Here is a 13,829-nt window from a genome sequence, read left to right as displayed (position 1 = left end):
GTACCCGATGACCTTGCTAGCACACCGCAGATATACAATACAAGCAGCGTTGTGGCCAATTCCAACGGGAGGAACACGAACGCGCACGCCATTGCTATCAAGGACCAGCGGAATTGAGTAATCTTCTCGTCTAAAGTCACGCCATGGAAAGACCCCTGCTCAAACTGGCCCCAAGGTGCTCGCTCATTCTCGGAGCTAATGTCTCGATCATAATCAGAATCGCCATCGATATCTTCTCCAGGCTTGGATTGTCAACCGAAGTGGAATCCACTTGGGAAACCCTGAGGACGCGTGCGACCACCATAACCGCCGCCGCCAAAGCCTTGTCCGCCGCCGAAGGAGCCACCGCCGTTCATCATACTGAAGAGGATCTCCGGGTCGATGCCGCCGCCCATACCACCACCCATGCCACCACCATACATATCGGACGGATCAATTAAATCGTCTCCGCTATCGTAGCGAGCACGCTTTCTGCGGGATAATTAGTAAAAAAAGAAATATTAGAAACAGGAGGCCGATACGTACTGAGGGTCGCTCAAGGTCTCGTAAGCTTCGCCAATATCCTTGAAACGTTCAGCGGCCGCATCGTCGTTGGGGTTCTTGTCCGGATGGTGCCTGATGGCAAGCTTGCGATAAGCTTTCTTGATAGCAGACTCGTCGGCATCTTTACCAACACCGAGAATCTTGTAGTAGTCTTTACGCTGGCTCTTCTTGAACTCTAGCTCCGCCCTGCGAATTTCCTTGAGGATGCTTCGGTCTTCGGGATCTAACTCCTGGATTGACTTCCACTCGCGAACGGCATCCTCCCACCGCTCTGCTTGACCTAGCGCGTTAGCCTTCGTCTTCCGGGCTTTGATGTACGAAGGGTCTAAGTTGAAAGCTCGATCGCAATCTGCAATCGCTTCGGCGAATTGCTTTAGCTTAAGTCGGCAGAGGGCCCGGTTTTGGTAGAGCTTCGAGTTAGTGCCTCGGTTGGCGGGATCAACCTCTAGAGCAGCTGAGTACTTGTCGAAAGCAGCTTGCCATCGTCCAGCCTTATACTCCGCATTGCCCTCCTCCTTCATCCTATCCAGTCTCTGGACAGTTCTAAGCCATTTCACGCCCTCCTTGAAGTCGGGATCACAACTTAACGCCTTTCGGAAATGCGTGATGGCCTTGTCATTCTCTCCTTGGGCATATAATGCACGTCCTCGTAACACTAATGCTTCCGGGTCCAGATTGTTCTGCCTTAGAATTGACATTGCTACATTCTGCGCTTCTCCCAAGGAGTTAGCACCTCCCATTTTGAGATATGCGTTGCCTCGCATCAGTTGCCATTTTCTAGGCTTGCTCGCTCCAGGACCAAGCAACTTCTCGGCTTGATCTAGGGCATGTAAAACCATAGAGCCACTTGTGCCACGGTCAAGGGCATCTTGGGCTGCTCTGACGTGATGCTGCATTTCCCTAGCGGCAGCCATATCCTTGGCAGAAGCAGGAGGTTGAATACGTCCAAAAGTGGTCATTGCCTCCTCGGGACGTCCTAAACTAGTGTAAATCCGAGCCAAACGTAACAAGTACTTAGGGTTATGAGGATCTAAGTCTACAGCTCGGACGCAATCTTCCAGAGCAGCCTCATATTGGCGGTCGGACATGAGAGCCGCGGCACGGTTGCTAAGGTACGTAGGCTCGCTAGGCATAAGCTGGATAGCTAGTATATATGTCAGTTTTCAAAAGCGCAATATGTGACTTCGCAAGAGCATACCACTTGTGTACTCAGCAATTGCTCGTGCATAGTCCTTCTGCTTGAAGCATCTATTTCCGTCGGCCTTGTGAGCCTCAGCCGCTTCCGCATCCGTGGGAACCGGACTGGAAGGGTTCGACCTGTGAGGCGGAGGAGCCGGACCTTCTGGCTCATCATTCGTATCCTTCTTCACTCCATTCGTAGGAGAAGGGTTGACAGGAATAGTAAAAGATTGGGTTTGTAGGGGAGGTGGCGAAGTCGGAGGTACGGCTGGGGTATCTTTGTCGAGATCCATCTTGTCGACGGAATTCCTACTGTTCATATTATACTGAGCAGATAAGCGCTTGAGCTCCTCGGGAGGTAAATTTAGAGGATGGATATCGGTGTCGATTTTACTTCTCCTTGAAGAAGAGCCTTGGTCGCTTGAATGTCTCGCAAAAGAGCGAGAAGTTCGCGATTTAGGCTGCTCCCTCTGGGAAGGCGATGCGGGGCGCAAGGGTTTTTTGGTGGGGGACGATCTTGTAGAGCTGATAGAAGGCTTTACAGCTGAAGAAGTTTGCTCTGAGCGAGGAATTTGAGGCTGTGGCTTATCTTGGTAATTGGGGGAGTGGTGAGATTCGCTACTATCGCCTGCGGTTTGTTTCTTTGGGGATTTTTTCGAGTTGAATAAGCCCTTCATTTGGAATGGAGGTTTTCGGCTTTAGTCAAGCGCGGTACGTAGATTAAAAAAAAAAAAAAAAGAAAGTTCCCACACCTCTATTATTACCTAAGACAAGGTAATAATAAATCACTATGGTTCCCGCTTCAAACGCTTTTCCGTTGTTCGATAACCTTCTGCTTGATGCTGGATCCTAGTTAGGCCCTAGTGCGAAAAATAAAAATTGGTTAGTTAATCAACCAAAAGACAAGAAATAAGAAATAAGAAAAATTAAAAATAAAGTTTCATCCGTATTTCGCAACACCAAGTCAGGTAAGTATACCAATTGACGTTTGACATGCAAAGAACCACAGCGCTCTCAGTGGTGCGTTCCTGGACTAGGTATCCGACTACTAGTGGATTCGGTATGAAATGTTGCTTTAAAGAAAAATTCACTTACGCCGTGATTCCGACTTGTAAGACACACCGCCGTACTAGCCCTTCCCTTTAGATACTAGCCAACTCTGGTCGAGTCGCAGGCTGCAGGAGAAAAGGGACCTTTTCTTTGGTTCACCTCTTTTCTCTGTCTTTTTTTTTCGGACGAACTGGGGTAGAAAGCGTGAGCTGGGAGGACAACAGTGGTTAAACCTCAATGTAAGTGAGTGACTAGAAGATCCCCGAATGAGTTTGAGGGGCACTAGGAAGGCCGCGTTTGTGGGAAAGCGCAGCGGTGACGAAAGAAGGTTAAAAGGTTATGAGGGATGGTCAAAACCAAAGATGGTTTAAGATGTAAGAATTGTGAAAGATGACAATAAGAAAGATACGATTTATCAGCCTGTCAAGACTTTTTTTTTTTCCCAATGTACAGGGACAGCACGGTACCTTCGCCTTCTCGCACAGCCAACTTGCACAAAAGCAGATAGTGATGTGCTCGCGTCTATTGAATAAGAACAAGAATCGTCAGGCTGGTATTTGAAATTTGTGAAATTTGGAGAAGCACCCAGAAAAAAAGAAGTCCCGAATACTTGGTCAGTCAGCGGGTCAGTGCATTGACCAGAGGTTATTAGTACATTTTCCACTGAATATGCTTAGCCCAGCATCGTTACGTATATGGGCCTATGTACTATGTCATGTATGTATATCGCTACTATAAGGTTAGGCCAAGTATACATCCATGGATATGTATATTATGTACACATGCATTATGTACGTACCTAATTGATGTTATCCATAAATTCCGTCTAGCGTCTAATAGCAACTTTCCAATGACCAGGACTCCAGAAATCTCCAGCCCCCACTACGACATTCTACTACGTAGTATGTAACTCTTACCCGTTGCCCGCATCCTGCCAGCAACCAACTCACTACTCACTAGGTACTACCATTGTCTTTTAACAACAACATCTATAATTCTAACCAATATCCATACATGTTGATCAATTCTTCGAGGGGCCGAACTCGGTTGGCCAATAAACCAAAATGAGGGGCATGGGTTTGTTTACAAGTTGTTCAGCGTCTACCACCATAAGTCCAGCATTCTGAATGGTTATATATCTCCGCAACGCTTGTTCACGTAGCATCCTACCAAGCCAATCCTATCATCACACTTAGAATTAGAAAGGCTGAACAATGCGTTGTGCTTGTAAATTGCAACGCTCACTCTAGCAACAGACTGACATTCTATCTTCTGTGTTGGTCTTGAAACTCTCCTGCCATCTTGTCTCTTTTTTTTCCCCGACGTTTATCTCCTCTGATATGAGTCTCATCAAACCTCAAATTGATATCATTGTTGGCGGCTCGTTAAGACCTGCTGTTATTACTGTACTACTGTGCGCGGAGACGTCAATCCTGGTAAGCCGAGATGAAAATACAGACAGGGGTCGCAAGGATCGTTCCGAGGGCGGCAGAAGACCCTGCAGCCAAACACCCAGCCCACTCTCCCCCAGCCAATGGACCCCTTTCTCTTCAACCGATTCTCGAAGCTTCTATGGGGAAAGGTACAAATCTGATATGAGAGTCTTAAGTATCAGGGCGCTTGGACCAGCGGGAAGATACCGTCATGACCGTAGGCAGCATCATGAAAAACATTGGGACTTGAAGTTGCCAAGCCGCCAAGTTGTGACCTTAACCGAGTCTGTCATTGTGGATTTGTTTCAACTCCAGCCTTTGACGCAATAGTAAATGGTATTATAGTGTATAGCCAGAGAGATACTATGTAATGGGTTTATCAAGTTGGCCTACCACATATGTACATAGCTGCCAGTCTGCCAATCTGCCAATCTACTACACTACGTAACTTGTCGGGTCGCGGGTCGTTCAACCGGGTAGCTCAACATTGTCGCTAAACCCAATTTATGCAGGGACAAGGTTAAGATAATTCACGTGTCCTATGTAATAGGTTGTCCTAGCGGCCTCCGTGGCCCGTGGGATGATCGGGTGGGTCTCAATCTGTTGTAAACGCTTCTCTTACTCTAATTGACTATAATTTTCTAATTAGAAGACGCCAATCATAGCACGTAGTTTTATCGCGAGGCTGGTCTAGATATTGATAACGTTATGTTTGTATTACAGCAAACGATATTAGACCTTATCAGTTTAAAAGTACAATTAATCAGTTGCGATCCTCACGTAGCACATGATCTACCAAATATACTTAAAGGATGAAATGATCTCGTGCCACCCAGGTATTTGGTATTTGGTAGTTGTAGTAGGTTAGTTGGTTCGACAGTGCAACATGTCAAACTCTATCCAGTGGAATTCAAATATTGTAAACCATGTCCCCAGTCCAAATTCAGTAAGGTCTCTACCTAGGGCTCTTTAGATAGCGTGGCTATGATATTACGATTTTATACTCGCTCATTCCTTTGATATTTCCAAGTCTAACTTATATATATATATATTTTATAAAACTCCAATCGCGTGGACTACATACAACTTTCTAATATATATAACGATTTTTATATTTCAGGTAACTCAACTACTCTAAAATACATTAAGGTCTATGTAGTCTTAATGGAATACCTAACCCCCTAACCTAGTACCTTGTAGGCCCCCCGAATACGAAAGGACTTCGTATTAAAAACGCAACGTAATTACAGTAACTGTTATAGCCATGTTCATCCGCCTAGAACTCCTTACACTAGCACTCGAGAAATGCCTATTCACGAAGCCCTGACTAATACCCCGATCCGTCCCATACTCCAGCACATAGTACAAGAATTAGGTCTTCTCATCAAGTTTATTCAACTTCACTCTTCTGAAGCCTCATGAGAACTCGGCTCTGACGATCCATTACCACCCACGATGGAGTTCACGAACTCTTGATACTTGAATACTTCACCGCGTTTGCTCAGCCCGCCGGCCATACTCTTGCTAAAAGCTCTTCTTCCACTGAATCCGAGCATGATCTTGTCCACTTCAGTTGCTGTCAATGCTCTCTCTCCTGGTTCCGGCGCCGTGTGTAACAGAGCATCACGTAGCTCGGTGAAATCTACTTGACCGCTATCGTCGTCATCAAAGGCGGAGAACGCTGACAGTAATTCTGTACTCGGCGACATCGCGGCCAGTGTCGTAGCTATCGAGTTAAGGAATACCGCAAGAGTCGTCGTTTGCGGGCCTGCTGAGGGGAAGAATTGCGAGACGTCGGATTGGCTGGATGGCAGTCCTTTAAGTTCGTCTACGTTAGTATTGATATTCAACGGCCTAGGGCACGAGATATGCGGCATACCGAGCTGATTGAGCATATCTACAACATCCTCCCTATTTACGACGCCATCGCTATCTCTATCCAGAATCTGGAATACATCCCTTAGTACTCGGAGCTGTGCTGGCTGTAATTGAGAAAGTGCATTGCCCTGAGCCGCAGAATGCAGTGACGGTTGAGTCCGTGACGATATATGTGCGGGAGAAGCGAGTGATTGTGTGAATGGCATATCGTTTGTTTGACCGTATCCACGAGGAGTCAATCCGTCCGAGCTAGTAGGCGATTCTACTGTAGCAGCAAATCTAGAAGGTGTATGCACGCCGCTAGGTTTTGAAGGCGATGGTGTCGGTGTCGTATATTTAATTGATGAGGGTGACGCGGGAGATTCTGGTCGTCGGAAAGGGGAACTTCGAGGAGAACCGTATCCGAGAGGCGATGGCTTGTAACCCGCTGGTGTAGCCTATGTAGTTTGGTAGTATAAGTATTTGAACCAATCTATCACAAACCAAGGAGAGGCGATCGATGCAGGGAGCTCCGCTGTCAAGTGGGTTTCTATTACTCACCATTGTCACCGATTTCCCAGGGCCGTGCTGCAATCTGGATAAGTAAACAAAGCAGAAAGTGTTCTTAAGAGGAGTGCTGAACAACAAGCTTCAAAATGACAAAATTGTTTCTCGAATTGGGCTTGATGAGCTATCGTAGAGGATTTAATGCATGAATGATAATTGTATTAAGTTTGAGTTTTGCTCAGGTGCGCGTCGCATCTCGAACATTTGTTGTATCGTTGTACCTGTATGCCAGATCGTTGCGGGGCAACGCCACAACCCACTTACTAGATTTGGTATGTACTAGATTCATGCGCGCAACTCAACTTACAAAAATCCAACTCCATTGCTCAATAATTCGTGTAAGTCCTCTCAATCATATTTCTGCCTCAAACTTCTTATACCTATTTTCATATACGTTAAGGCTTCACCGACAAATTTTACAGACATTAGGAGTCGTAGTTAGCTAATACATGCTCTCCAATATCGAAGCTAAAGGCGTACATACCTGGATGTAGTTAACGATAGATCTTCTCCAATACCCAAAAGTCTTATCAATTCTACTTCTAATCGATAATCAACCGTAACTAGGCGTAAGAAAAGATAAATTGGCCATAGAGCGTTAGGAGTCACTGCTATCAAAATATTTATTTCTATATGCTCAGTTTACCATTGCTGTTACTTTTATAAAATATATCATGGTGACATAATGTGGTTATAAGGACTTCGTAATACCAATAAGTACCTAACCTAGATATTAACAAAATAGAAGCTCCATAATTTTCATATATCTAGGTACTTCTTAACCATCAGTCTCGTACTTTGGTATGGAGACACGAGCCTCTAATGCTTTCGTAAAGTATAGGTATATTCTAGGTAACATCTCAACAAAGGGACAATTCTAGTATCAATACATTGAAGAAGTATATTGGTTCTTCGGTGGTTTGCAAATAAGTAGTTGATGAATGGAGGCCATCTGTAGTCATTTTCTTCCTAGTTAGCCTTGAGATTAACAACTAGTAACTACCTACATAGTTAATATGATCATGTACCAAGTATAAGTCTTCAAACGTCTACTATGCTTAGGCGGGTGCATCTGATTTGTAATTTATAGGATATGCAACCAAAATTAAAACCAATTGGGGTCTATATTCTAATAGATAGCCAAGAGAAGTTGAGTCATATTTTAAAAGATTGAGGCTCTTGATAAGCTATAAATAGACCTCATTTTTACCAATCTTGTCCTTACAGTAGTAGATACGCTACAGATTTATTATTAATATCGCCCCAAAGGAGGATGGGTTTCCACTATAACGTTGCCAATACCCCGTAGATTCTCCTATAGCAAATCATATGTCAAGTAGTAATGAATATCAAACTATTATATTTAAATATTCTATTTGGATACAACTTAGCATATATCATTTTACTTGTCATAAATTAATAGGACAAGTAGTATGCTACATAGCTATTATAGCAAGTACAATATGAATAGTTGGTAAATATTTCTCATGTCACTTAGACTTAGTAGAACCATGAGCAAATCTGCCTGCCCATCCAGATGCTTCAATACCGAAATCCAGCCCGTCATCTGCTCACCCACCCCCTTAATAGACCCAATTCCTCGGAAGTAGCACATTCGGCCCAATTCTTTCTTTTTGTTTCTGGCCTGATGACTGTAATATAAATCCTTCAGATCTTCCTTTCTCTACATCGGACCACCCGGCCAGAATGTTGAAGCTTGGCAATAGATGCGGGTGGCTGCATCTAAGTGGCATCTAGCATAAGCTCATGCAGAACATATGCAGATATATGTGGCTTCCGACCGTTGTTATTGAACAATAAATAGCATGGCGACACATTTGGCTTGAGCCTAGCCCGCTGAACACAATGGGGCGTAATCTAGTTCGCAATATTGTAGCGTAGGGGAAAGGCTGAGTGGCATTATATTGATACTATGTAGTATTACTATATATTTTTTACATTTCTTAAAGGAGTCGCAATAAAGAAATAAAGTTATCCGGAAGACGACTTGCACGGATGATCCTTGATTTAGGTAGATTTAGATAAGGTTGTAAGCCTCTCTTAGCTTGCCTCTTGTAGTAAACGAGGCGCTGGTCTATTGCGAAAATGGACTATCGATGTCGTACATGTTCATAGATAATGTATGCACTTTGTAGTTAATCGGTTTATGATGGATCTGAATCGGTGATTGAAGTGGTAAAAATGGTCGCTGTTAGTGGGGTTAAGGGCCATTTTGGGGGGAATGAAAAGCCACAAGCAGCATAAGTAAACTGAAAGAGCGCCTTTTTGCTACGTTTTAGCGTTTTAGCGCTAAAGAAGACGCTAAAAAGAGGAGACAGGAACTAGTCACCCCTAGCACCCCCAAAGTTTCTAGGGTCTATATGAGCTAACCATTGGTCATAATGATGACTACAGGGGTTCTATTAAATCCTAAAGGTCAAGGGTCTGGTTTGATACGAAACGTCTTTCGCTTTCGTCTCGTACCTTTTCTTCCCACATCTTCCCCCCCTGCTCAGGGTGAAATACTACATACCTTTTAAGTTCAAACAATTCCGAAGAGATGGCTATGTAGCAGATCATGTCTCGGTTGTTGCTTTCTTTGAATCCAATTTTCTATTTCTCTTATCGCTGGAATTGTTCAACTTCTGGCCTAATTTTTGATTTTGATTTTGGTCGATGGTACGGCCAATCGAGATATCAAGATACCCATATACCCATATACCCACGACGACCCCTGAGTTGCGAATGGCACAGCGGCGCTGATCGAAAAATCCCCGCAACGGGTCAACGAATCGCACTCAGCCTCAATTTGACTTAAACATAGTCGCAAGACGAAATCGTGAAGCTGTATATACTCTGGAGACGCATTGAGGCTTAGACCTCTATCATTATCCGTTAAAGGAAACTAAAGCGACCCGGTCGTGACCGCGGGGATCAACGCTCAAGCAGTCCACCCGAGCGGCGGACTCGTCAACCGCGACGATCATACCAAATGAGAATAACCGACTGCTAATTGTATCAACTCAAATGGCGTTCCCCCATCTTTCGCGAACAAATACGAGCCAATCTCTTTCCAATGGCGGTAGCGCAAATCATAACCATCGCACATCGCTTTCGTCCTTTCTGTCGTCGCGCTCGCCCTCGCAGATGTCTCATCATTCGCGTCCTCCACGATCTCCCCAGCCTCCAATGGTAAACAACGATCGGACGTCAGATCCTAGTTCGAAATCTAAGACTTCATCTCTTGGCAGCCAGACTGCCGAATCTTCACAGCATTCTTCTCTTTCACCGCCAAGGCGTCCTAATCCTAATGGCCAATCTCCTAGGAAACTACGTTCTCAGTATCCTCGCGAGTCTTCCGAGAACCATGTCGAGTATATCTTGGTTGCCTCCTTTGACATAGACCGAGGTCCTGTCATGGAGCACCAGTACCCTGTCGCGATAACCGGTGATGAAAATATGTTAGCAGAGCTTATGTTACCAGACCAAGTCCATTCGCGTACACAAGATTGGACTATCTTTTTCTTGCATAAGGACACGACCCAGGAGGATGACGACGAAGAGAAAAAAGATAAGGCAGAGCGACGGAAGAGGAGGAAACTAAAAAAGGACAGGGCCGCTGGGATCATAAACGGAGATGACGATACGAATGACGAACAAGACGAAGATGAGGAAGATGATGACTGGGACGACGATGAATCAACCGACTCGGAACCTGAAGGAGGAGAGGGTCCTCCATTAATATACGTATTAAACTTAGTTTATACGAGACACGACAAAAGCGTGAAGAGAGGTGCTGTAGTCAAAGCGATGGCTATATGTACGCGACACCCCTTTCTACACATATATAAGGTCAGCTATAGTGTCCCTTATGCCATTCCGTTCTACTTCTCTAACTATGATAGCCTCTCCTGTTGCTTGCGCTTGAAGAATATTATAAATCTCCTGTCCCGGAGACGCTGGCGTTGCTCTATGAAGCTGTCAATAATATGGATCTATCCCTGATGCCAAAGCTTAACTTGCTTGAAAGATACCTCTTGCAGGCTAGCAGTAATCAAGACTTATTCGTCGAAAAGTTTGAACGAATGATACAGAGGCGAATCGTTCAGGACAAAGCTGAGGGGGTTGGTGAGCCATTCGACGCAAGTAGGAGTCCTCCTAAGCCACAGGGCATATCTCGAGCTGGGACGAAAGCTCATCTCGAAGGCCAATCCGCGTACTCAGTTCCACGAGATACTCACGAATTCGAGAGCAAGGTCATGTATAAGGGCATTCCTATCCCTGTCAAGGTTCCAACAGCAATCATGCCAGAAACAGTTGGGGATTTTTCACTCATAAAACTCATCCAGACCTTTTCAGAGCCGCATGCAAAGTCGACACAACAATTTTCTATACATACTCACCTAACTACGAACGGCCCGGGAACCCATCCTATAATAGTACTTGCTAATGCACTTCTGACCCAGAAGAGGATAATTTTTGTTGGACATAATATGCCGTCAGGAGAGGTTGCAGAAGCTGTCCTGGCGGCATGCGCCCTTGCGTCTGGCGGTCTTCTGCGGGGATTCACTAGACATGCGTTCCCTTACACAGACCTTACCAAGGTTGACGATTTGCTAAAGGTTCCCGGCTTTATTGCTGGGGTTACGAACCCGACTTTTGAGCTGCATCCCGAATGGTGGGATCTTCTATGCGATCTCCAGACAGGGCGGATGAAGATTAGCGAGAAGATTGAACCTGCGCAAATCACCGAAGGACTTGTATACTTTCAACAGCAGAACCCGTCATTTGCGAACCTGCTTAGCGGCTCGTCTAATACGGCAACCACGGACTTTACCGGAGATGTAATATTCATGAATGACATACTCAAGAGCATAACAGCGAGACGCGGAGAACAAGTCATTCGAGCCAAGTGGAGAGATTGGGTCGTCAGATTTACCAGGATAGCCGCAGCCTTCGAAGAGACGGTGTATGGGGCTAGTGCTCTTTATATCGGAGGTGACGAGTTTGAAACTCTTACGGGGGGTCATGGGTACGTATGGGCGGACGAGGCCGCCAAGCAAAAGGAGCTTGCTGGTAACGTGTGTAGGATTGAGGGTTGGAGAAATACCCGAAGCTACTATAGTTACATCCAAGTGAGAAAGCCTTCATTAAACTGTCAATCCTTTCCAACTAACGCTTATTCTAGGACCTCGCCAAATTATATACTATTCGGCCCCTGAAAGGGATAGACCTGCATCATATGCACGACCGACTCCGGTCTCAACGTCTAACACCAGCACAGAGTAAAGAAATCTATGCGACGTTTGCCCAATACGTCCACTCGTATGACGAAATCAGCCTACTATTGTCGGTAGCACCCGAGTCCCACGCGGGACTCTTCTACATAGCCCTCGGGCTATTCCATAAGGACCGTGACGTTAGGATCCAGACATCGGAGCTCGTCGAACGTATCAGCGAACACGAAGCCGGCCACCACTGGTGGAAGGGGATGAGCCGGTTTGAAAAGCTCGCCTTCCACCGGATACGGCGGGAGGTGGATGCAGAAGTGAAGAGTAAGCTTGAGAAGGAGAACTTAAGCCCCGCCGAGAAGCGGAACAGTTAGAAGCAGAAGAGTAAAGTGGTTCAGACATAGCGATGCACTCGGAGCGAATTGTTATATTTTTTCTTGCCTGAAGATATCCGCGGCTTTAAATGTCAATATATACCAAGTAATCTGAACAAATAATTATGTTTGAATTCTTTAAGCAAGTCGATATTGAGGGTATATATTATATATTCCGAATTTTTACGAGTTCTCGTTGCTGTCATGACAGGCGAATTGCATCTTTGCTTAGGTAACTTAGATTCCTGTTATTGCCTTCTCCATTGGTTACCACTGTTGCTGGGGTCTCTGTTCCTTTTACATCACCCCAACCTGGTGAGTACAAAATTTAGAGAAGCATACACAATCTACCATCAGATTCCGAGTGTTACAACCATTCAAGGACAAATGCTCCTACGAGAGCAGGTGCTTCGCAGCATGTTCAACGTGGTCCCCGGCAAACGTCGACATGAAGAAGTAGGAGTGATCGTAATCCTACGCACACACCAGTTAGTCCAATTCCCATTCCCATTCCCACTCCTAAAACCCATCCAAGAATAAAAAAACAATCACAGAAGTAGAAAGAACTCACCGGCTGGTACCTCAACTCCAACCCCTTAACGCCCGCCTCCTTAACCGCCTTCTCAAAGTTCTCCGGCAACAGCTGGCCCTGCTTGTAAAAGTTATCCCCGGTGCCCACATCGACCAGGGCCTTGATATCCTTGCCCGCCCAGCCCTTGACCAGCTCCGTAGCATCGTGGGCCTTCCACGCCTCGCGGTCCGCGCCCAGGTATCCGGAGAAGGCCTTGTCGCCCCAGGGGCACTGGGACGGGTTGGCGATGGGCGCGAAGGCGCTGACGCTGCGGTACTTGCCGGGGTTCTTGAGGAACAGGGTTAGCGCGCCGTGGCCGCCCATGCTGTGGCCTGTGATGCTGACGCGCGCGGGGTCGAGAGACTCGGGGAACGCGGCGAAAAGCGCGGCCGGCAGCTCTGACGAGATGTACGATTCCATCCGGTAGTGCGCGCTCCACGGCGCCTGCGTCGCGTCCACGTAGAACCCCGCCCCCGCGCCGAAGTCCCAGCTCTCCGTCTCGCCGGGCAGGTTCGCGCCGCGCGGCGAGGTGTCGGGCCAGACTAGGGCGATGCCCTTGCGCGCCGCGTGCGCTTGGAAGAAGCCCTTCTCGGTGCAGTTTTGAGGTGTGCAGGTTAGACCGGATAGGTAGATTAGCACCGGAACCTTGGACCCGGAGACTGCGGTGGGAGGTAGGAATAGGTTCACGTCCATAGGGGTGCCTGTGCTGGAGGACTGGTGTTGCAGCTTGAGAAGCTTGCCGCCGAAATTGGCGATGGTGGCTTTGGTCTCGAAGGCCATTTTTGCGATTAGTCTAAATGCCACTATGTGATATGAATATTGAAGTCTGGAATATAAAGACACGATATGATGCCTTCTTAGTGAGTTAAATGTGTAAGTCAAAGACAGCGAGGAAACTAAGAGGAATATTTTTTTGATCTGTAAAGTCAATTAAGTCTAACGTTGTGATTATGCTTCCAATATGTACAGCGGTAATGAATTATGAATTATTACATGTATGATGCGATTGCTGCATCAATGGTAA

The 13,829-nt window shown here is 46.1% G+C and overlaps 4 protein-coding genes across 4 annotated transcripts; 1 reads left to right on the top strand and 3 right to left on the bottom strand.

Moving 5' to 3' along the window:
• Positions 1–251: 251 nt before the first annotated feature.
• GL218_01647 (DnaJ like protein subfamily C member 7 like protein) lies at positions 252–2,399 on the bottom strand (the record flags this gene model as incomplete). The annotated part of the gene is made up of 3 exons (XM_033578124.1): positions 252–471; positions 526–1,687; positions 1,742–2,399. The coding sequence occupies 3 exons, from the start codon at positions 2,397–2,399 to the stop codon at positions 252–254; spliced, it is 2,040 nt and encodes a 679-aa protein (XP_033437962.1).
• Positions 2,400–5,605: 3,206 nt separating this feature from the next.
• On the bottom strand, positions 5,606–6,626 carry GL218_01646 (Myosin regulatory light chain 1; the record flags this gene model as incomplete). Its single annotated transcript, XM_033578123.1, has 3 exons — positions 5,606–6,021; positions 6,085–6,520; positions 6,624–6,626. The coding sequence occupies 3 exons, from the start codon at positions 6,624–6,626 to the stop codon at positions 5,606–5,608; spliced, it is 855 nt and encodes a 284-aa protein (XP_033437963.1).
• A 3,030-nt stretch (positions 6,627–9,656) lies between these two features.
• Positions 9,657–12,234, top strand: GL218_01645 (Protein mesA; the record flags this gene model as incomplete). Its single annotated transcript, XM_033578122.1, has 3 exons — positions 9,657–10,481; positions 10,535–11,764; positions 11,818–12,234. The coding sequence occupies 3 exons, from the start codon at positions 9,657–9,659 to the stop codon at positions 12,232–12,234; spliced, it is 2,472 nt and encodes an 823-aa protein (XP_033437960.1).
• Positions 12,235–12,627: 393 nt separating this feature from the next.
• On the bottom strand, positions 12,628–13,585 carry GL218_01644 (S-formylglutathione hydrolase; the record flags this gene model as incomplete). Its single annotated transcript, XM_033578121.1, has 2 exons — positions 12,628–12,708; positions 12,806–13,585. 2 exons carry the CDS (start codon positions 13,583–13,585, stop codon positions 12,628–12,630), a joined length of 861 nt encoding a protein of 286 aa, XP_033437961.1.
• Positions 13,586–13,829: the final 244 nt, after the last annotated feature.

The sequence above is a fragment of the Daldinia childiae genome (assembly GCF_008694065.1).
Source record: "Daldinia childiae strain JS-1345 chromosome Unknown Scaffold2, whole genome shotgun sequence".
Classification (NCBI taxonomy): domain Eukaryota; kingdom Fungi; phylum Ascomycota; class Sordariomycetes; order Xylariales; family Hypoxylaceae; genus Daldinia; species Daldinia childiae.
The sequence above is the reverse complement of the archived record's forward strand: the minus strand, read 5'-3'. Positions and strand labels throughout refer to the sequence as shown.